Source organism: Thermobia domestica, chromosome 1 (assembly GCF_964235325.1).
Source record: "Thermobia domestica chromosome 1, izTheDome1.hap1.1, whole genome shotgun sequence".
In the NCBI taxonomy this organism is placed as follows: domain Eukaryota; kingdom Metazoa; phylum Arthropoda; class Insecta; order Zygentoma; family Lepismatidae; genus Thermobia; species Thermobia domestica.
In genome coordinates, this window is record NC_137454.1 from 89,367,122 (window position 1) to 89,390,890 (window position 23,769).

At 33.7% G+C, this 23,769-nt stretch overlaps 1 protein-coding gene across 1 annotated transcript in view; it reads right to left on the reverse strand.

The window, feature by feature from the left end:
- LOC145687248 (cardioacceleratory peptide receptor-like) overlaps positions 1–23,769 on the reverse strand; it is a gene marked incomplete at its 5' end in the record, with an annotated part of 232,214 nt that overhangs the window by 13,356 nt on the left and 195,089 nt on the right. Inside the window, 2 exons of the mRNA XM_081760725.1 lie at positions 4,101–4,285; positions 9,650–9,766. Of these exons, the coding sequence (XP_081616851.1) occupies positions 4,101–4,285; positions 9,650–9,766 (302 nt within the window). The remainder of the gene's footprint in view (positions 1–4,100; positions 4,286–9,649; positions 9,767–23,769) is intronic.

Here is a 23,769-nt window from a genome sequence, read left to right on the forward strand (position 1 = left end):
GGTTTTAATCTACGCAAATAACTATTAAGAGCTTAACTAACTTTCATAACTACCATATTAACACACGAAAAACCTTCGTGTTGAGCCCACCTCAGAATTCTGAAACTTTAAGAGAATATCACTTTTTTTGCATCTGGATGCAAAATACATAACACTGGCTTTCCGAAGGCGGCGCTTACATTGCTGAATTCAAATAAACTAGAAACAATATGGCTGGGAGGCTCTCTTCCTGTATTGTCTTGCCTTAGAATTAAGCATATGATTTTGAATTACAACTCAAAATGCAAAACGATCATTAACCCCATTAAGAAATGAGACATACCCCATTAAGAGCCAAATTAAAGACATTTAAGAACGGTGCTTAGAAGTTATGTGATATTTTCTCTTGCAAATGCTGCGATAGATTAACCTGGTAAATCAAATTATATACCGCTTTTGGAGTGGGAGCTCATATTATATCAGAGAAATCAGAGACAAATGACGAGTTGCAATGTAGATGAAGCAGAAACTCATAGGCTCAAAAGAAAGCATGACACACAGATCGATTATGATGTTGCGGTACCAATTACAAGAGGGTTACAATCGTTAGCCTCAATCCCGTAATTAGACCATACATTAAGCGCTTCCACCCCGAATTCAGACGAAGAGTTCGCATGGAGCTATCGTTTAGAGAATAAAATCTAAAGTAAACCTAAATAAACAATAGTTAGAACAAAACAAATGAGCACCGCAAAAGATTTAACAGGTATATCGAGTAGGTCGGCTGCTAAAATTGTATCCGCTGTTTTAGAAAATATGAATTTACTGAACAAAACTAACCAAGACAAGGTAGTAGATAAAAACAAAAATCCGTAGAAACTAGCAAAAAAGAAAAAGAGAAAAGAAATCGTCTACAGCGTAAAGCTACTAATTTTAAGGGTCTCTATTTTGATGGCCGAAAGTACCAAACTATAATTCTAATTGACAATTGCAGTAGGCAAAGCACTGAAGAATATGCAAATTATATCGATTTGACCAACTGGTCAGAAGTAATAGTAACGAAACCTCCAATTTCGGCTAACGTATCAATAGAAGAACCAACCGAAATGATTGTGGAAAAGAGGAGGTTTCAGTTTGTCACGTTCCCCTTTCACACACATGCTTTGGAGAGATGTCTAAAGGTAGTAACAGAATCTTCTTCAGAAGTATGCGGTAGTGTTGCACGAGACGGTTATATCAACACCACCTAGATATGAAGCGCTGGTTTGGTGTTTGTTGGTCAATTTTTCAACCTTACCTTATGTGTCCGTACTATTATATCTACTAAACACCAATCAGACGAAGAGCTGCACATCAGATCAGAACATTTAAAATCCTGGGGTCAAGTTAAAGTATTAGTAATCTTAACCAATCTTCTCTACATACTTAAAATAATGGTATATATTAAAAAAATAACACTTTTCGGACCCGCCGTGCCTGGTGAAATATTATTATCTGCCTCTGTTTTGGGAAAGAAACATAGCATTATACAACTTTTGCACGATACTCAAACTTAATTTTCTAAAAACACTTTTTTCAATAATATTTTCACTACTCACAACCATTCAGCATTAACGTTCTTTCGGGCTCCCGGGGCCCGGTTAAATACCTTTTTATCCGGCTCTATTTTAGTGAAGAAACATAATATTATACAACTTTTGCATCGTGCTCAAACTTAACTTTCTAAAAAAAATTTCAATAATATTTTCACTATTCACAACTCTTTTTTTTTTTTTTTAATAAACGTTCTTTAGGGCCTCCAGGGCCCGGTTAAATAACTTGTATTCCAGCTCTGTTTCTGTGAAGAAACATAACATTATACAGCTTTTGCACGGTACTGAACCTTAACTTTCTAAAAATATATTTTAATAATATTTTCATTGCCGGCTACTTTTTCAAAAATTAGCGTTCTTTCGGGCCCCCGGGTCCCGGTTAAATATCTTTTTTATCCGGCTCTATTTTAGTGAAGAAACATAATATTATACAACTTTTGCATCGTGCTCAAACTTAACTTTCTAAAAAAAATTTCAATAATATTTTCACTACTCGCAACTATTTTTTTTTCAAAATTAACGTTCTTTGGGGCCCCCGGGGCCCAGTTAAATATCTTTTAATCCGGCTCTGTTTTGGCGAGGAAACATAATATAACATTATACAACTTTTGCACGGAACTGAACCTTAACTTTCTAAAAATATATTTTAAGAATATTTTTATTGCTGGCTACTTTTTTTTTTCAAAAATAGCGTTCTTTCAGGCCCCCGGGGCCCGGTTAAATACCTTTTTATCCGGCTCTATTTTGGTGAAGAAACATAACATAATATTATGCAACTTTTGCATGGTACTCAAACTTAACTTTCTAAAAAATATATTTCAATAATATTTTCATTACTCGCAGCTATTTTTTTCAAAATTAACGATTTTTGGGGCCCCCGGGGCCCGGTTAAATATATTTTAATCCGGCTCTGTTTTGGTGAGGAAACATAATATAACATTATACAACTTTTGCACGGTACTCAATCTTAATTTTCTAAAAAAAAAAATTTTTCGGCCGTTTTCGGCCCACCCTAATATATATTCTATAGTATAGATTTCTTGCTATATCTGAACACAATGGCACTCACGTTTATTAAATGCATCTTAATGAGGTATTTACGTTAATTGCACAAGGCAGCCTATAAGCTCTTGACAAAAGTGCGTGTAAAATGCATGCACAAAAGAAATACGAAAAGATAGTTGTACGCCTTCTTGCTTTAAAACAGATATTACAAATCTATAAATTGTGCACAAACAGTCCAGTTTAATTTTCAAGACACACATTGGATATTTTGAAACATGAGTGGATTGCGTTTTTGGTTAAAGGTTTTCGAATTCTATCCCAATCCGTATCCTTATTTAAATGACTTATATATCACTTTTTCATGGAGTAAATTCGACCCTTCATTGTCACTCTGAAGGCCTGTCGAGTTGAGTTTGAGTAAACGAGGAGACCATTGTCGGTATAAATATCCAGCCACTCACTTGCTACAGACGTATAACTTTAGAAGTCTATAGCATAAAAAAAACATCGTCAATTTGTATGCTAATTGAACCCAATATAGTGCTCAAAATTATTTAAAATGATTCGAACAGCTACAGGAATCGAACTCCACTCTTGGGAAATTATAATATGTGAAGTTATTAGTGTGTAAAGTTATTTTTTCAATGGGAAAGGGTAATATATCAATTAAGGTTAGAATAATAATTTAAAGAAAACAAAGTGTTATTGTATTTCCTTTCTTCTTTAGTTGAAATGTTGGAGTGACGAAGTTGGAAATTTACAATTGTAAGATGTATTCAATGTGATATTCTTCCTGCCAGATACATTGTAGTGAATGCGATGGAGCATATAAGGTAAAATGGCGGATTCAGATGTTTTGTTACGCTATCCAGATGATCAACATCATACAATTGTAAGAACTTTAAATATCCTATAGGTAAAAATACAGAGACATCTGATTGGATGATCTTGGCTGTCATTCAATAAGCCAGCAATTACCACTTGAATGAACTGGCAATTGATTGTCAAGCCATTTGCGGCTATATCAAAATTGTGGTGGAACGTCACCATGTTGGAATAACTTTGGGAACGTATCTTACTATATTCATTAAGGAGAGACTGGAATATCCTTACTGTAACATGTCTAAGTACCTACCACAATTTAGGGGTACAGTGAGCGAGTTTGTAACTGTAATCTCCTATATGCAAGTGTTCCCGTTCACTAACTACTATGCTAGCCAGATAAGAGTAAGACAAGTACTAGATCAAATAACTTACGAGTTACTAAGTATAGATACTATATTGAGGAAATTGTGCACAGCAAATTATAATTTTTTTGATGTTTCCCATTATATGAACATCAGACTTTTGAATGCACACAAAGACCCAACCTATCAAAGAAAATGCTATTTAAAGCAATATGATTTTAATTTCCTAAATATAACAATAATGAAAAATAAATAAGTAAAATGTTAGCGTTTAAGCATGCATGCTTTAGTTGTGTTAACAAAAATACAGAAATCCAACACGAAACCTGACCTCTACTTGCCTTAAACTGCGACAGATATGCGTGGAGAATAGGCAGTAAATGATGGGATTGGCTGCTGAGTTGAGCGGTGCCAGACTTTGCACAAACGTCGCTACAGCTGTGAATGTCTGAGTCCTTGGAATGTGACCGTACACTTGCAGCAAATCAAAGACAAAATATGGACTCCAGCATAAGATGAATACTGGAAAGAAATATGCAAATTTTTAGAAAAGCTTTTAGTACTTACTGTTTTAACTCATAGTCAAGCAGAGTGTTACAATAGTTTCAAAACCAATTTAAAAGTTTTGCTCCGTTCCGCATTCAGTATAAATAAAATATAAAGAAATGTGGTATCGATTAAGAACCATCAATATTTCAGAGCAAATTGCAGAAGAAAAAAGCAAACTTTTAATACGAAACTCAAATATTACTTTTAATGTAATATACTTCCTTTTAGGAAATAATATATTTTGTAATATACTATAATACCTATGTATATACATATTAAATATATTCACGTGAATTCAACGATGACATATCAATGAAGGCACTAAATTTGTAACATGAAGCTGAATTTTTTTTATTGGCAACAGCAAAATAAGGAATATTTCCTACAAGATACTACCAGATGTGTAATACTACCTCAGTATTTATGACACATGTATAGGTTCTAGATGTTGACACATTAATGTCCTTATTTATTTATCTAATTCTTTTAAAAAATGCGTAAAATCTTATGGGTTGTTCAATAAGTATTGTCCTTCGATTCGAAACACACTAGTGTACGGGGTGATAATAGTAATTAGTCAATGTACTCTCCCCGAACTACAATACATTTGTTCCATTGCTCTTCCAATTTATAGATGCCCTCCCAAAAGTGAGACTCCGAAAGACTGTCGAAGTACGCGTCCACGACTGCTATGTCCTTAGCGCTCGATGCAAATAGTTTTTCACGCAGGAATGTTTTGAGGTGCGAGAACAATCAGAAATTTGAGTGAGCTAAGTCCGCAAATAATGTGGATGTTACACTAATTCGTACTTTAATTCGCTGATTTTGGCGATGGTATCTTGAGCTGTGTAACAGGGTGCGTTATCGAAATGGTAAAAGATTTTTCTTTCGTAAACCAGGTCTTTTCTCACGACGTTTGACACTTAGCTGATATAAAAAAGTTACAATAATACTCTACGAACAAAATCCCTTTTGCATCCCAAAACACCGATGCTAACACTTTTTCGCCAATTTCTGGACCCTCACTCGCTTCGGAGCCGAAATACCGGGTTCATACAATTTCTTAGCCTCTGGTTTTGATTCAGGATCATAGGGATAGACCCATGTCTCATCCATTGTGATCAAATGACGTACAAAATCCCTTTTATCCTTTCGAAAACGCTCCAGATGTTGCTGCGAAAGGCATATTCGCATGTGTTTTTGTTCCATTATTAGTGAATACGGCACCCACTTTGCACTTAGTGTTTTGAAACCCAAACCGTTTGCCAAATTATGGTTCACGTTACCTAATGAGATGTCTAAGGCTTCTACGAAATCGCTCTTGGTGACTCGACGATCTTCCAAAACCATCACCTGTATTTTTGCTACGATTTCTGGTGTTGATGTACTTTTTGGACATCCTTCACGTGGATCATTTCAAGCCTTGTCCGATCACGTTTGAATTCACTAACCCATATTTCTACTGTTCTCATAAGGACGGTGAAGAGTCCTTATACACTTTTACCTATTGCTCATAGAATTGTTTTGGAGGCAGGGGTTTTATCAATGCATGATGTTCAATTTTGTTCATTGTAAACAAATACTTTTATACATCCACTTTGACTAGCTGTAACGATACAAATGAGATGACTGATCTACGTGAAACTTCATGCGCATTCATCACAAAGTCGTGCCATCTCTAGGAACATATAATTACGAATCTACTAGCACCATCTCATATATCATGACAAATCTTATTGAACAACCTGCTAGAATTTAAATACAATTTCTTGCAAAATTTAATATTTTAATAATAATAATAATAATAATAATAATAATAATAATAATAATAATAATAATAATAATAATAATAATAATAATAATAATAATAATAATAATAATACATTCACAATCACCAAACTCCGTGGAAAACCTTGTATTCTTGTAAATTGTTATTGTGTTTGTTAGGAACGTGGATCTGCAATTGAAGATGGAATCCAAACCACCGTAAAGCCTTCAACTTTCAATGCCGGCTCACCGGTAATCGAGTCTGTGCTCTTTGCACAAGATGCGCGTACAAGAATCACTAGACCAGTGAGGAGGGTTTGTTTATTCTTGAAGAGAAATGGAATTAAAATAAATGAAGACCTCCACTGATCAAATAAAAATTATACGAGAAGATTCTTAAATTAATATTTGAATTCAAAATATTAAAATTTTACTACTTACGGTATTACGAAAACACCGTGCTTGTTGATCAGTGTTTCTTTTAAGCAAGACTATACATTATTTTATTGCTGTAGTAAAAAAATATATTTGAAATCTATGTTTAAAACTCTCATTTCAAAGTTCAAATTATGTTTAAACCCCCCCTTTAAATTTCAAATTATATTTAAAACTCTCAATTTAAAGTTAAAATTATGTTTAAAACTCTCACTTTAAATTTCAGATTATGTTTAAACTCTCACTTTAAATTTCAGATTATGTTTAAACTCTCACTTGAAAGTTCAAATTATGTTTAAAACTCTCACTTGAAAGTTCAAATTATGTTTAAAACTCTCACTTGAAAGTTCAAATTATGTTTAAAACTCTCACTTGAAAGTTCAAATTATGTTTAAAACTCTCACTTGAAAGTTCAAATTATGTTTAAAACTCTCACTTGAAAGTTCAAATTATGTTTAAAACTCTCACCTTAAATTTCAAATTATATTTAAAACTCTCACCTTAAATTTCAAATTATATTTAAAACTCTCATTTTAAAGTTAAAATTATGTTTAAAACTCTCACTTTAAATTTGAAATTATGTTTAAACTCTCACTGTAAAGGTAAAATTTTGTTTAAAACTCTCGCTTTAAATTTTAAATTATGTTTAAAACTCTTACTTGAAAGTTCAAATTATGTTTAAAACTCTTACTTTAATGCTTAAATTCTCTCGAAGGAACTCTTAACATAAATTATTAACGTAGTTGAGTATCTACGCCGCCTTTGTTGATTGTTGATTTATAAGATGAACTATTTGTTTTCTCTGAAATGAACTGGAATGTCACTGACATCTTCTTCAAGTCTAATAAAATATCCCTCGCATTCTTAAAATGAATTCATCACAATGAGACACCGGGACAGTGTAGCTCAGTGGTAGAGCGCTTACCTCAAGTTTGTAGAGTCCTAGTTCGATTCCTGGCCAACTAAGTTTGTGGGGGACAACATCGTGGCCGTAGGTTTTCTCTGAGTATTCCCGTTTCCTCCCACAATTTCATTCCATCAATTCTTCCATCATCATTCACTTGCCTTAATGAACGGTCTCACTTAGTCTAACAGGTGATCGTCGGACGTTAAACTGAAAGGTCTCGTTGCTATCAGAAGGAGAGAGCTAGGAGACACGTGGAAAGAAGGCTCCGAAGAACCAATCAAGGAACCACATACGGTATACAGATCAAGTGAAGGGGGTTCATTGTTATGGTTTCTGACAAGTAGATCAAGTTTCAATTGTTATTCTTCAAAACAACTCTATGATTGGAGGCCTTCAAAAATACATTCCTAGGCCGGAACCCCCAAAAAATTTATTATAGCGCTGAGTATGTTATGCAATGCCCAAAACGAGTCGTATACTTCGGTATGATATACTCCGACACTTCTTTCCATATAATGTTCATATTGGTACCTTTCATGGTGAGATTGTACATGCCAAATTTTTAATTGGATGGTACTTGAAAATTCTTATGTGACATATAGATATCCGCTAGTGCTTAGCATTTCTCGTTTCGAGGACTGGTTATACAGGGAATATTTTGGAAACTAGGAGAATTGCAAACTTAAAGAAGTAGAAAGAAAAGGAATATCGTTCCTTCCAATTCGAGCACACTTATTTGCGTGAAAGTATTTTTGTAATGGAAAGATGACAAAAATCGGCAGCGGTGTTTGGGTTTTGAAACCGTATTACTATTCAAGTTCTGAAATTCAATTTCGATTTTTATAATAGAAAATCGACTTTGATTTTTGAAACAAAAATTCAGTTTCGGTTCTCAAAAGCGAAATCGAAAATCGATTATTAGATATTCGATTTTTGTAAAACCGAAAACGGAAAATGTGAAATATGAACAGCACTAGTTGAAACCAAACTAATTATTACATTTTATTAACATTCAATCAATTGTTGTAGAGTAAAAGGAAAAACTAGGATAGTCAATATATGCATAATTAAATTATATTTTTAAAACCATTTAGGGAGTACTCACCCTCCATGAATTAAGTATTTCCTATGTAGCTGCATTAGCAAAGACTAGATTTTAACACAAGCAAAAGACAAATCGTACAACATGTGTTACCTTAATTAAGCTTTGATCAGTCTGCAGAAAACTATACGCTTGTAGCTTCTGCTTTAATTAAGAGTTAGGTGGCAATGCGCTCTGCCCGTACTTTATCTCTTAATAAAGTACGAACGACATCTGTGTGTTTGTTCTTATAAGAAATGAGTCAGGATTATACGTAAAGGTAGAAGTTTTTCCTTGCATGTTTACCATACTTTCCCTCCTCCCTCTATGATCATAGAGCGGTTCGTCTTCTGATACTTAACAGATGCCGCCATGTTTTTGTCACTATTTGAGTTCAAGTGTACTCATGTGTGATATTTTTCACCTCCTTGATTGCCACATGTTTTTCCTCACAGTGACACAGTGACAAACATCCACCAGGTGTACCGGATTAAGATTTCTTTCAATGGAATTCTTGAAGGTGTTGGCATCTATAGCTGTGCATGTGTGCGGTCTACACATATGCTTATTTACTTCTTGTATGTAACTTTGAATGGAGAGCACAATTGGTATCTATTATTTGGTACCGGCATCTCAACGGTACTAACCAATTACTGCACACACACACACATACACACACACACACACACACACACACACACATATATATATATATATATATATATATATATATATATATATATATATATATATATATATATATATATATATATATATTGTGTATAGTCGATAGTCGATATGCGTGCAGAATATTTGAACTCAGGCGTGGAATAATGGATAGACAGCCGTTGTTTTGGTAAGGAGTCGTCGTTTGGTTTTATTTTTTAATGTTGTTTCAGCTATGAGTAATTTGCACTGTGAAAATACACTAATTAATTGAAAAGAAGTTTATTTCCAGTGGCGGATCTAGGCTAAGGCCCTCAGTTTTTGAGTAACAAAAATAATTGAAGCTATTATTTATATATTTTTGTAAGTTTACAGATACCTATCAAGTCTGGGTTCTGGCTGCCTCCTCCGTTTTTACCTTCTAGGTCCGCCACTGTTTACTTCGTCTTTTATTTTAACAATACAATTAAAACGAACTTACCGAATACAATAACAAACGTCATTTTGACTGTCTTTATCTTTGCTTTTGGAATCAAACCTCTGGAACTCGCTCGCCGACTGTCTTCGTCATGATGTCGGAGGCTCTGGTGGCAACTATCTGTAAGAAAGAAATAAAAATAACTAGCAGTATAGCTTTGGATAACCCGAAACTTCATCGTTTTGTTATTAATTGTTTAACGTACACGATAAATGAATTGATGTTTAACAACGTAAAAACACTATTTTTAGGTTGACCAACCCACTTTTGCAGTGATGGTGTCGAAGTTACAATATGAAAGTTGAATTCGGTTCATTATTCAGACTAAATAATCTTATCAACATGTCGCAACGTTAGTTCGTTGGGAGCAAACTGGAGGTTTTGGCAACAGCACATTACGAGGTCATTGGTTTATTCCAAAAATTCGGGTACAACCGTCATTGATATGTGGGAGTCCAAGGTCACTTCTGGTAGGTGCTAAGTGGACAGAATGTAAGGAAAATGAACAAATACTAAAAAGAACTTTTGGATCTATTTTTTCTCTAACTTCCTGATAACTTTGTATACTAATCCAGTACGTATCAACATTAAAATACATTTCAATAATAAAAATAAGAACGTTCATAAAATTTTGGTTCGTATTACGGATGGCCAGAACCGGTTCCTGGTAGAACCGGTTTTCGGCTCTGAACGGATCCAGTTCTAGAATATCTGGTTCCGAAACCGGTTCCAGGTGTGGAACTGGGTTTTCGGATCCAGGTCTGGAACCGATTCCCAAGATCCGGTTCTGGAACCGGGTTTTCGGATCCAGATCTGGAACCGGTTCCACCGGAACCGGAACTTTGTGGCCATCCTTAGTTCGTATTAAAACATACTCTAGGACTATTGGAACAGTATATTAGATTTTTTAATTATTAAAACTTCACAAGGATCTATAATAAACTCTGCTAAATACAGCAAACAGGATTACGCGATACCATATATTTTCACATATAGGATATAGATAGTCATCGTTAAAATCACCGTTACCATGTTAACGGATTTAGTCCATTAATAAACTCGGTCTAGATAATAATCACTTTAGCTAACTATTGCAAAAAATAAAATAAAATAAAATAAAATAAAATAAAATAAAATAAAATAAAATAAAATAAAATAAAACTTTGCTTTTGTACAAGAGTTATAATGTGGAGTAATGTACGAATGTATGCACTAAAAATATAATCAAATAAGGACCACTTAGCGTGATACTAAGAATTTAACTAGCATTATGGACATTTTGGTGGCTGCCTAATTGTTATGCCACCACTAGACACAATATAGACACCTTACTTCGAAGAAAACGTTTGGTTTGATTTATTTTCACGTTCCACGGTTATGCCTGCTAGGCTAAAGGAAATGTTTACCTACTGATTATAGTGGAATCCGAACCACTTTGGTCGTTTAATTGTACCCCCACCGGAAATCGAACCGTGACCACGCGGACCTTCCAAGAAAAAGTCACGAGCTATTTGTCCTATACGAGAAATCTAAAATTTCTGAAATTGCAAATTCCCAATATTGTTATATGCCTAGTGTAAATAAGTGTTCTCTATTATTTTTAAAAAGCTCCCTCGTGGCTAAGCGGTTAGCATACACGCCTTTGGCGTGAGATATCCGGGTTCGTTTCCCAAAAGAAGCTCATATGATTCGGATTCCATGTTAAACTGTAGGTCCACTTATAGCCTTGTTGTTCAAAGGTACGATAAACTGAAAAATCAAATAAAATAAAATCTATTATTTCTAAATATAACAAAAAGAAGTAATATAACAGTAGCTGTCCGAACATCGGTTGGTCAATTGATGTATCAGTTTTTATCTATTCTCAGCGACACAAATACGCTAATTATTGCCTGGGCCAAGAACTGGCCTTCGTGCCCCCCCCCCCTCACCAACCAAACCAAAACGCTCTTCCAAATATTTGCCCAATTTTGTGCCTTCCGAAGCTCAAGCCCCGTTTTTTCCCCCAGGTTACGTCACTGTCTATTCCCAACATTTCGAGTGAGAGAAAAAGTTTAAAATCACAACATTCCATTATACTATCAACTTCGAACTACATTTTTAGGCTGCTACTGTTCCAAATTATCTTTTCATTAAAAAAAAAGTGTCATTGCAAAAATATTGGGCCTTATGCAGAGTCGTTCTGACGCGTTGTTAGTGCCATACTACAGAGTTCGACTAACATATGTTTCCTGCAGTAGTCAGGCTTTTAGTATGATGCTAATCATACGTCAAAACAACTTTGCATAAGTCACATTGTTTTCAAAACCGCCACACTGTTAAGAAAATTATTGATGTGGTAGGTGGAGCAGAAGTAACGAAATTGACCGATCTCTGATTGTTTTATTGAAAGCATTACAAAACAGTAGTAATATAGTGTAAGAGTATACAGTGTATCTAATGTAGATATCTCAGCCTTTTGCATACTAAACTGTGCAGTAAGTCTGTCTGTGAAATAAATTTAGTTGGTTGATTTGCAGTTCTACATCTCTTTCCACACTGAGGCTATATGAGATGTGAACCTACAGCTTAACGTGGAGACCAAACCACGTGAGTTCCTATGGAAAATCGAACCCAAGTTTCCCGTGCACAAGGTACGTAACCTAACCATAGCCACGAGAGATTTCTGAAATGGTTTTGGGAGTATCAAGAAACAAGAAAAATTCTATCTATTTTTTTAAAAAGAAAATTTATGTTCTGAGTACGAATTATATATTTAAAATGTAATAAGGAAAATGCGTGGCATATTATCACGAGTATTAACTTAATAATAAAATAAATATTATTATGCCTGTTTATTTATACAGTCGCGTAATTCCAAGAACTCTAGTGTTCCTTTTATTTATCACAGTCAATGTTTCTTTCAGGTATGTTTTTTTGGGGGGGGGTCAGTGCCCCCGGGACCACTGAAAGTGCCCCGGAGGATATTTTACAAGTGTTCTATAGCTCGTGCTGAAGCTATTTTTTTTAAAAATATGTATTTAGGGATTAGGTGGTATCTTGAGTCTATAACTGCCAATCTTGAACAGATAAATGTCAACTGAATGTCTTCCTGCATGTACTTCAGAAAAAAAATGTAAGACAAGTAACTCTAGGTTTTGTTAATACATAGTTTTAGAAGCCACCCGGCACTAATAGTGCTCCTTCGACACATGTTTTCTGAAAGAAACACTGTATGTTTTATTATATGTATTTTATAATTAAAGTTTAACTGTTAATACTAGTTAAATGTGAAATGATATCGAAGCTTCAAAATGAGACTGATACACAATGCAAACTATCATTATTATAACTTTTTTCAAATAAGTTAACACTTTTTTCAAACTATTGGAACCATCTAAAAACTTTGGAGAAATAAAAAAAGGCGAACTAGTTGAAAACAAATATCATATTTCATTATCTGTCTATGTGCAAAACATGAACTATTTGTTATTCAAGAAAAGTATTTGATGCTCCAAAAAAATTGTATGTGTTTTATTTTACCACAAAAGTATTGGTGTATAAATGATAAATGTAGCTGCCAAACTTAGAACGAAGAAGATCTACACCGAACTACTTGTTCAGTCAAATAATACATTTTTCTTTCCATAACTCTTTTCTCGTAAATAGTTCACTCTTGAAATAAAAGAAAATATTAAAAATATTATTCAATAGATCATCACCTTTCAAAAAAGATCCAAAAGCCAAATAAGAGAAATGAAACTGCCTTCCAAGGATGAATTTAGTGTACGTGGCATAGTGATGACCCAAAGTTTTCCTAAATATAATCTTCCTTTGTAAGTCCAAAAGTGGAAATAAAAATATAATGAAAAAGCGATTTTCTTTTGTAAAAAGAGAAGAGATTTTTTCCCTTTTTTCTTTATTCACTGATTTCCCTTTTCTGTCTATCTGTTCGTTCTGGATTGAGATCAAATTAATTTCCTTTTGCCCCATGTTGAAGCCATCCATCACGCTTTTATGGACGGGGATAGGAAAGTTGAAGAAAGCTGTAGATTTTTTTTCCCTAACGTAGGAGGAAGAAACGCTCTGTACCCAGTTGCTCAGTCTACCACAGTTCTTCATTGAGAAATACGGTTTCTCCACACCAGTTCCTACAGAAAGATGAATCACTTTCCCACATCATAGACGTCCTGAAGTCCGATTAGGAGTTCCAAAGAAGAAAGGAAGAAAAAAGGCGAAGGTAGATATTTATGTCTTTCAGAGAAAAGTCACCAGAATTTTCTTCGTGGATGGACAATGTGCTTTGCAAATACACTCTTGCAAGCAAAAGAAAGAATGTACTCATCCATTTTTAGACTTTCGAAACATTCTACGCGTGAATATGGGAAGTCTTACTGAACGACTTAGTCTGTTCGTATGTTCGTTTTTCGATAGATACCAGGACAAAAACGGTAACAAATAGAGCGAGAAAGAGTTTTCTAATAAGAATTCAGTGTCCACCTTGTTCTTTAAACTTCTATTTAAACCGGATGTAGTAGGAAATCTACCGTTTCTGGTTTTAGTATTGAACACTATACGTGGGATGTTCATTAAAAATTTCTCTTGACACACTTACCGTTGACTGAGATGAAGGGAGTTTGGTACAGACGTAAGTTCTTGTCTATGTAGGAACCTCTTGGCCACAAGCTTTTCTCATTGCTTTATGCATTTGTGGAGATCTTGTTTGGAAGTCCGCAGATTATTCCAGAAACAATGACTTAACAACAATAATAACAAACCAACGTTTCGTCATCTTTGAAATTATTTCCCCTCAAAAATGACTTCATGGTTAGGAAGATAAAAGACAGATGGTATGAGATTTGAATACGGAGATGAGAGGATTTTATACTTACAGGATCGTGCTTCTGTCTGGGCAACATGCGATTTGTGAACTGAAGCGTTACTTTGAAAGATACGGACAATTTTGGTCAACACTTCACGCCTCTTGGTTTTGATGGAATTCCGTAATATTTGCAACACTGAAGCATGGTATATCCCTGTAATTCCCCATACTGATCCCAAAAAAACTGTCAGCATAATCTTACCCACTGAGTCTTCTTTAGGTGTTGGTGAATGAGTATGCTTCCATTCCTTTAATTCAGCTTTAATCTTTGGGTCATAGTGATTGACTCACGTGTCATGCTGAGCTATTAGTCTGTTAAGAAGTTATCGTGGTGTTTGTAGTACAGGGTCAAAAATTCTTGGGAGCAAGTGATTCTCATGTTTTCGAAAGATGTCAATAGCCGGAGAACCCATCAGACTGAGACCTTATACATGTGCAGATGCTCGTAGATTATTTTTTTCCCGCAGACCCTAAACTTATCTTGACATCTTCAGCTAGTGATAGCTAAGTGAGCGATTGAGCTTCCAGTTGCTCAATGATACTTTATCAATAGTAAACTGGGAGCCTGAGATGGGGATCATTTCTACGGAAATCCAAAAACACTTGAACTGACAATGCTAGTGATGCACAACATCATATCACGGGACTTCTTTCCATAATTTTATTTCATCTCCTCAAATGTATAATTTGGTGATGTCTTCTCGTTTTGCCTACGCTCACTCGACGAGGGATTTTAGTGTTTGAGGTAGGAACGCAATATAAAGATAATAAAAATATTAATATACTGACTAAATGCAGTCATGTCATTTTCAATAAAGTTCAATCTATGGAAAGTAATTAGGGTATTACAGAAAAGAAAATTCCAGAATTAACATTGCATAGTAATCCTTTTATTGTCTAAAATTCTCAAAACAATTAATACATGCTGTAATAAGTTTGGTTTCTCTCTAAAATGTTTCTAAGTTTCAATGCTTAAATTTCTCAACTTCCGTTTTTTTAAAATTCTTTTAAGGTTACGATTAGGGTAAATTTAGTGTGTTACCATTATATATCCCGTCATTGTCTATTATAACAATATTCACTTTCAACATTATCCCTTGACTCAAAGCTCATCCAGACACATCAATCTAAGAATACTAATTCTTTCAGTATGATAAATTTGGAATAAAAATAATAATTTAGCTAAAACAAATTAAGATATTCAGATTTGGAAGCTCCCTTTCGAGATATTCTGCTCTTTACTCTAGAGCCGCGTTAAATATTATCTAAGCAAAACAGTTTCTATTTTCTTCATTCAGAGAAACTCGTACTTAATTTTTCAAACAGGAAGAACGAGAAAGAAAACTGACTCTGCTCACTTCACCTCTGCAACCTTTGGTTCGATACTCGTCCACCCCTCAGAACATGAATCAAGCGTTCAAAATTGAATTTAATAGACAGCATTTAATTGCCTTCTCTCCGGCCCTCAAATTTTACTTTACTTGCAATAGTAAGTGTGCGGTACTTGACCTAATTTTGCTAAATATCTCACTTTTTTTAAAATCTTGAAACGAAATCCATTTCTTTTGTAACTTCGAAGTAAACACGTCAATCAGATTTTACAGTACGATAGAGAGTAACATACTTTCCATGTACAAAACAGTGCTTAGAATGACCGATACGTTCAAACGTACGTTTGTCGAGAAGACAAGAATTGAAACTGTCTGGTCTCGGAAAGGTGTCGTGAAAGTGGCATGTCGTAAGTATAAGTGTATCTGTTTCTAAAGGAAGAGCTTTGTTTCGTCTCGTGTCAAGAGTCAATTGAAAGAAAAAGAATGCTAAATTGTGAAAACATTTTTACCAAGTCTGTTTTTCTTTCTTTTTTTTTTTTTAAAAAAAGGAAAGAAAATACATCGTTTTAAGATATTGCGAAACATTTTATAAGTATCTAATGTAAGGCCCAAAGTAGCCCGTTAGGATTGGAAGTAACAATTATGCATTATCTAATGGAAAGGAAAGTACTTTAAAGATGTATTTCTAGTCACTTATTTTCAGTCGGAGCAATAATATTAGATTTTGAGCTTATTTTATTGTCTAAGAACAGAGAAAGGAAGATAAAAAAGAGTAGAAAAGATAGAGAAGGAAGACATTATACAAAATGAGGTTTGCTCATTTCATAAATATTTTAACGGAACGTGTTCCTTGTTAAGTAGAGATGGTACAGGAACATTTTGGAAAAGAAGAAATCAGTCCCGTTAGGTTCTCAGTCTTCATTAAATATTGAAAAGTATGAAGAAAATGGAAGGCACGCTTAAAGATAAAAGAGAAAGGTATTTTCAGTTAAATTTTAGATTTTCTCTTGTTTCCTTTCTTCACTAAGAGATGCCACTGGTGTCACTTTTCAATGACAAGTGAAAACAAAGTACCGACAGAACAAAAGTGTCTCGGAACGAAGTACGTTACGTTTCTTGTTAGAGTTCATTAGTAGCTTTTGATCAAATTTCTTATTTCACTATGCTTTTAGTGCAATCAAGTATGAAATTAAATATTATGAGATAAGAATCCGATCTTCTATTGTCTCAAGAAATCAAAGTAAAGAGTTCTAGTAACCGTAGTCTTTCCTTTTCATTCTCACGATGTATGATAGAAATTTGCTCACTGCATGTTCTTTATTTTGAATTTGAAGTTAAATTGAAAAATTGACATCTAATCAAAGGAAAAAAGCTAATATTAATCTTTTGTCACAGTTTCGGCGATTTAGTATTAGCATTGTCAAATACATTATTTTATTTTCCATATTCCTAAACAATGGTCCTCATTTCTACAAAACATAAACCAATTTCTTCTAGTTATTTTCTTTTCGCTTTCTCTTTCCAGCTGTTCATCTCGGTCTTAATCTTGATCCTATGCTTAGTCTTTCTTGTAATTTTATCAATTTCTTCCTTATAGTACACACACAGTTTTCCTACAGTTTAAAACTTTTATTATACTTTTTCTTTCTTGCATTTTTACTGTCTTCTTCATTTTCTCTTCTCCTTCTTTAAAAAGAATATTTCTTTTTCAATGCTTGGAAACATTAGTTTCACATCTATATTGAACATCAATGTTTTCTTCTTCCTTATTCATGGTTGAGCTATCATTCTCTTAATTTCTGTATTTGTTACCTGTATTCTACTCATTTTATGATTTTCTCTTGATTCTTTTGCTACCTTTTGTGGTCCCCCTTTCTCGCCGTTCTGGTACGCAGCAGGTAATCCGACAATGATTGTTGTTTATCAAGTCACGTTGACCCAAGCTTGTAAGAACATTCGAAAGTAAATGATCTAATTCTCAATATGAAAAATTAACCTTACTCAGCATTTAATAGCAATAATCATGAACAGAGAGAGAGATGGGACGAAGATAGTCCTGTGTGAACCTCACTGACTTTTCCCCTATATCGACAAATAGACGTTATGTAAATAATCAGCTAGAAAATGCATAGAGATGCGCTCGGTCAACAATATTGCATCGGACTTCCGACTGCCGGTACATTGCCAAAGGTAACCCAACAAAGAAGAAAATAGGATACAGGAATTGTGTAAAATACATCAGGAATGAATATGCAATGCATTCCATAAGATGACAATGAAAATCTAATACAACTGTAGAATGTTGACCTTTTATTTATTACTGTATATGGCACACAAACAGTTGCTTTCTTGTCACATCGGTTAGAATCAAGAGGATATGGCGATTCGATTATTAAAGTGTAAATGTCTTCAAATGTCTTCAAATTTATCCATGTCAACATCTAAGTTACGTACTAGCATCCCTGTTCTAGATATGACTCATCCACTAATGCAAATAATTAATATTTATTCAGTAGGCTATATGTAATCAATTAATCCTTTAAATCACTGTTTTTCATCATATATATATATACACAGTGGTGGATCTAAGAGGGGCTGTAGGGGCTATAGCCCCCCCTCTTGACGCTCAGGTATACACTGGATAAAATGGGCTTCAATCCTGCTTTATACTGGATAAAACGGCAAAATATGCTTTAGCCCCTCCCTTGATCATATCCGCCCCTGTATATATATATATATATATATATATATCATATACATCAATACACATTTATGTTACTTTTATACTAACTCCGTCACGTAATAGCAGAAGGATGATAATTTAATTACACGAAGCAAAATGAATTATTTGACATTTGCAAGCACAATAATGTATTAAACTACTGTAGTATGGTATCGTATATGTACCTGCATCCAATTTGTTATTTCTGATGAGCTTATATGTGAATACGATATTATATTTTTCCTGACGTAAAAGACGTTATTTATGAACTGCAGAGAGAAGACAATCCGATTATGGAATCCTCACGGATTCCAGACTATTGAAACTAGTACGATATATTCATGTTTTCTCTTATCACACAACCAGTACTATATATACCTATTATATGGAATATTATTACTATTATATATAATAGATATATATGTTATATATACCTATTATATAGAATAGGTTACGAGTATCATAAGATATTACAACAACTTAATCAGGATTGAATTCGGTAAATGTTTAGCAGAAGGAGTCCAGAAGTACATAAAAATGCAAAATTTACGGGAGAAATGTAAGATATAAGTACTTAGACCTAACATAATCTAACCAAATATGACCTAACCTAACCTAAACTACTTAAACTAACCTGAACTAACCAAACTAACCTAATATTAATAGAAATAAGCGAAATTCTATATTTTTGTTTCGAAAATTATGTTGGATCCATACACTAATATAACCTAACATTTACTAACCTAACCTAACCGAAACTAACGGAAACTAACCTGAAGTAACCTAAACGAACCTAATGTGAACAGAAACTAATGAAACTGTAACTTTTTTTAAAGAAAAAATAGCTGGACCCCTTCTGCAAAAACATTGTCCTTGAATTCGAACAATTATCTGAAAATTACTTAATTTCATATTATGTAATGTCGAAACTCTTTCAATAACAGAAAATCTCAATCTAACAGAAAAAAGAAGAGAATCAGGTATGATTTCTCGGCCATTAGCGTCAGTACAACGGTGGCGCAGATTCATTATAACCCGATGATAACTTATACAACAAAATAACAGAAATAATGGCATACATGCAATATTAACAACAACTAATAAATATTTGCTATGGTAAAGACAAACAATAAGGGCATATAAAAAGAAAGTTACTATTATACTGTAATGAGAGCAAACTGGCCCATTACATTTCTTTATTTCATCTTCTAAAGCTACAAAGATATTGTTCCTATAGCCCATCGCAACGTATATTGTTCCTGCAGATGTGACGGAGGAAGCAATGATGTATTGCTGAAACTGTACACTTGAGCTGGGTGTTACTGACTCGAGATTCTCTTCATAATTAATGTGTTTAGAAACTATATTTACCCTTCATCTTCGATATCTATTGTTAATTTAATGTTGGAATTTACTCTATTTAGGTGATTTTGAAATTCTAATAATGCATTCCTGATATGTGGGCAAACAACCAACGTATCATTTTGATATTGAAAATCACCTAAAATATCACCATAAACTCAAAATTTTGGTTTCAGTTTAGCGGATTCCAATGCTTTCTCTTCTCAACACTCCATATATGTTTGGAATGACTTCCCAAATTAATAGAACTATGCCGATGAACACAGTCAGTGAGTTTGAAACGTAAATTGAAATAAAATACAGCATGTAAAACACGGACAGAATACCAAAAAATGAGTTTTATTTAATTTAATATTAATTAGGTACGATTTTAATTTCTTTTCTTTTTTTTACGGTTTTCATTTTAATTTTCTCATTTTGCTTTCTTCTTCTGTTCTGTCCATGTGTTGTTTTAATTAAAATTCATTAGAAAATCCCATAGACCAAATATAATACACATGTTGACCAAAGTGGTAGATGAAACATTCTACTCCTTTATACACGGACGCCGTGAAGCAGCGGGATTGTCGTGAGTGGGGAGGTGGAAGGTCGCTAATTTAAAATTTAACCGGATAATTAAGCCAAATATAAATAAATATGAATTTCAGTATTGTCGCCTTATACGTATGTTTTGTTACTGGTTAATTTAGTGTCAGACTTCCGAAGAGAAACATCAAAAGCATTTAATGACCGTGACTATAACGACAACTCCCAGTCACGACTCCTCTTCAGTTTTATTAGATATAGGAAAAGGAAAAGTAAGGAAGAGAAGAATTTAGTAGAAAAGAAGAAGAGGAAAAGAATAAAGGGCGAAGAAACTAGAGATGAAGAATTACTGGATAATAATGGAAATGTGGTAAAGAAACTTGAATAGTTATTGAAAAGGTGATTCATACGCAAATTTTATTATTTGATAATCAATTCTAAAGTAATCCTGAAGAGACACATTTTCCCTCATACTACTCTGATCAGGATCCAGGCAACTGCACAAGTGGGAGTTGCCCTGACCCAGCCCAGGTGATGAGAAGTTTTATTTCAATCGTTTCTCTATTATTTCCAATTGCTGAATAACATTTATCCAGTATCTGACTTTCAATAGTGGAGATCGAACACACATCTGAATTAGCCAAGGAAAGAAAAAAAAATCAAAGTGATTTACACATTTTCCTCAAATAGAAGTTTTCGACATTCTTCAAAAGACTGTCGTTATCCAAGCTCATCCTGTTGTTTAGGCTTTCCCTTCCGAGCCGACTTAGTATAATTTAACGTTAGTTACCTTCCATGATCTCAGCCATGAACCAATATACATATTTATCTAATATTATACACACATTATAAACACTACTGTTGTAAATCAAGATTAAAGACTACCACTTAACAGTAAATTGGTCATTCATTCACGCACACACAATACATACAGGACAATGTATTGATATAGGTGATTCAGTTTAAAATAAACTATAATCTAACTACAGTTGGTAAACATTTATTACATCTATTAAGAATTTAAATATAAAGAAAATATTTATGACATCCAATCGAATACACATATAAAAGTATCATTCCACATAGAATCTTGGATTATATCAATATGAATTTAATCTTAGCAGAAAGATGAGAGAAAGACAAAAAAAGAATAATTTAAATGTTGATAAAATAAAATGTACATTTGGAAAAGAAAATCTAGTTACATTTTATAATATTTCGTATGAATGAAAAAAAAAACTTATGATGATGGTTAAACGAGTCCATATCTCATATGAAAGGAAATAAAAACTTAAAAAGATGATTTAACGAGTCCTTTCTCGTACTTTCAAATGACTTTTTATATCGCATGTTCGTAAGGCACCTTTTTGGTGTCCATGTACTTAAATTCACTTTATGTCGATATGCACATATGAAATAATCTTTATAAATTGTGAGTTACACATATTCAGTTCGTAGACTTATTTGTTTATACATTTTCCTAACTCAGAGATTAAGGAAATAAAGTTTTATTACTAGTTTCATAGTGACTACGTTACTTAATTTTTCATTCCATTTATTATCTCGTCCATTCACTAGCCTTTTAAATCACTATCAAATTGTATCACACTAGGTGCACACATTTGTAGTTAAATTCGCACAATATAAAGAAGCGAGAACTTTCTAGGTTCAAACAGGTTTTGCTTTGATATCAAGACCACAATTGCTAAAGCGGAAAACTGTTCAGGTTCGAGAATTCGTATATGATGGATGAAATTGAAATGTAATTGCACAGGAGGATTTCAGGTTTATGAACTTGAGGGTAGATTTAATGATAAATTAGGGTAACGATGACCTGCCTTAATTTAATGCTACATGCAGTTATTATAATAACAGATGATGTTGATGTTTACATATGTTAATTAATCATATTACAAAAATTATAGAGAATATCTAACGTGCGACGGTATACTTTAAATTCACATTTTATATTCGTCAAATCTTTCGAACCTATGGCAACCAACAGCAGTTTGGGGCACGTTCCAACAACCTTTACACAAATTTATCTACCCAATTGAACGTTATAATTTTAGCTCAATATCACATTTATATTCAACACGTATTTATATCCGAACATACATATACTCAATTATCATTTAATCTTTCAAATCAATGACCTCGATTAATAAAATTCTAAGGTTGCAACACTTCACATAAGAAAAAATCCGATCATATAACAAAATTCGACTAATTAACTGCGCATAATGACAAACATTTCTATTCTCAAACAATTTTAAAAGGGTGGACATTTAAAGTGCAAGGGAGGCACGTAAACACAGAAATTACATATATAAATGACTCTGAAAATGTTATTAATATTTATAGGCCCAAACACCTACACAACATTCACCTCTATTATAATTAATGGAAACAAAAGTAGAAATAACGAATAGTACAACAGAGAATTTGAAATGAATAATGATAAAAAAAAGACGAAGCAAAAATTGAATCGTATACTGAACTGTCGCTCGCTATTGCGATGGGTCAAACTGTGATGGAAAACTGTTCCTTGATATTTGACACAAACAAACACCTCCAGAAATCCTGTCTCGCAACATCTCAGTCGGAAATTCAGGTTCAAATGATATATGTTAAATGGTTGATATTTGTCAAGTTCTAAACTCGGGGGGAGGAGGTTAAAAATTTAAAAAATTCTTGAAGAAAAGAATAGCGAGATAGATAGAGAAAATAGAAAGCGGCGCGCCAAAGGAAAATACACTAGTACACTAAATACTACAAATATAAGTGGTCGAATTTAGACATATGATAATCCATAGCCAAATATACTTTTATATGCAGAAACAGGTGGCCTACTAAATATGTAGCCTAAGATATATCCCCAAGTGCAAGACAAGTCTGTGTCCTCAATGGGATTTTCGGAAAGACAAGGGCTTTATGGAAATCTCACTACTCGCTGTATCCGGTCAAATGCTATTGAGAACCCCGGCCTTACCGGAAGGTCAGTATGGCTTCTAATTTCGAATTTCTGAAAATAAATTATCAGACCTCTCAAAAGCTGAGAATTGTTCAGAGTAAAGTATGGAAACTAGAATAAAGTCAATAAATAGAAAATTCTAACAGGGATTTGACAAACTTTAAAAAATAAACAAAACCAATTTTTTACTAGCAAGTTGTCTGTCAAATCTTACTAGTAGCTTCCAATCTGCAAGATTCGCTACATCTTGAGGTGTTATTTAATTTCAATCACTAACTAGTTTAAAACTAAGGAAAATGAAAATATTTAGGGGGGGGGGGAGGATCGACACGTTGGTATGGAAAAAAA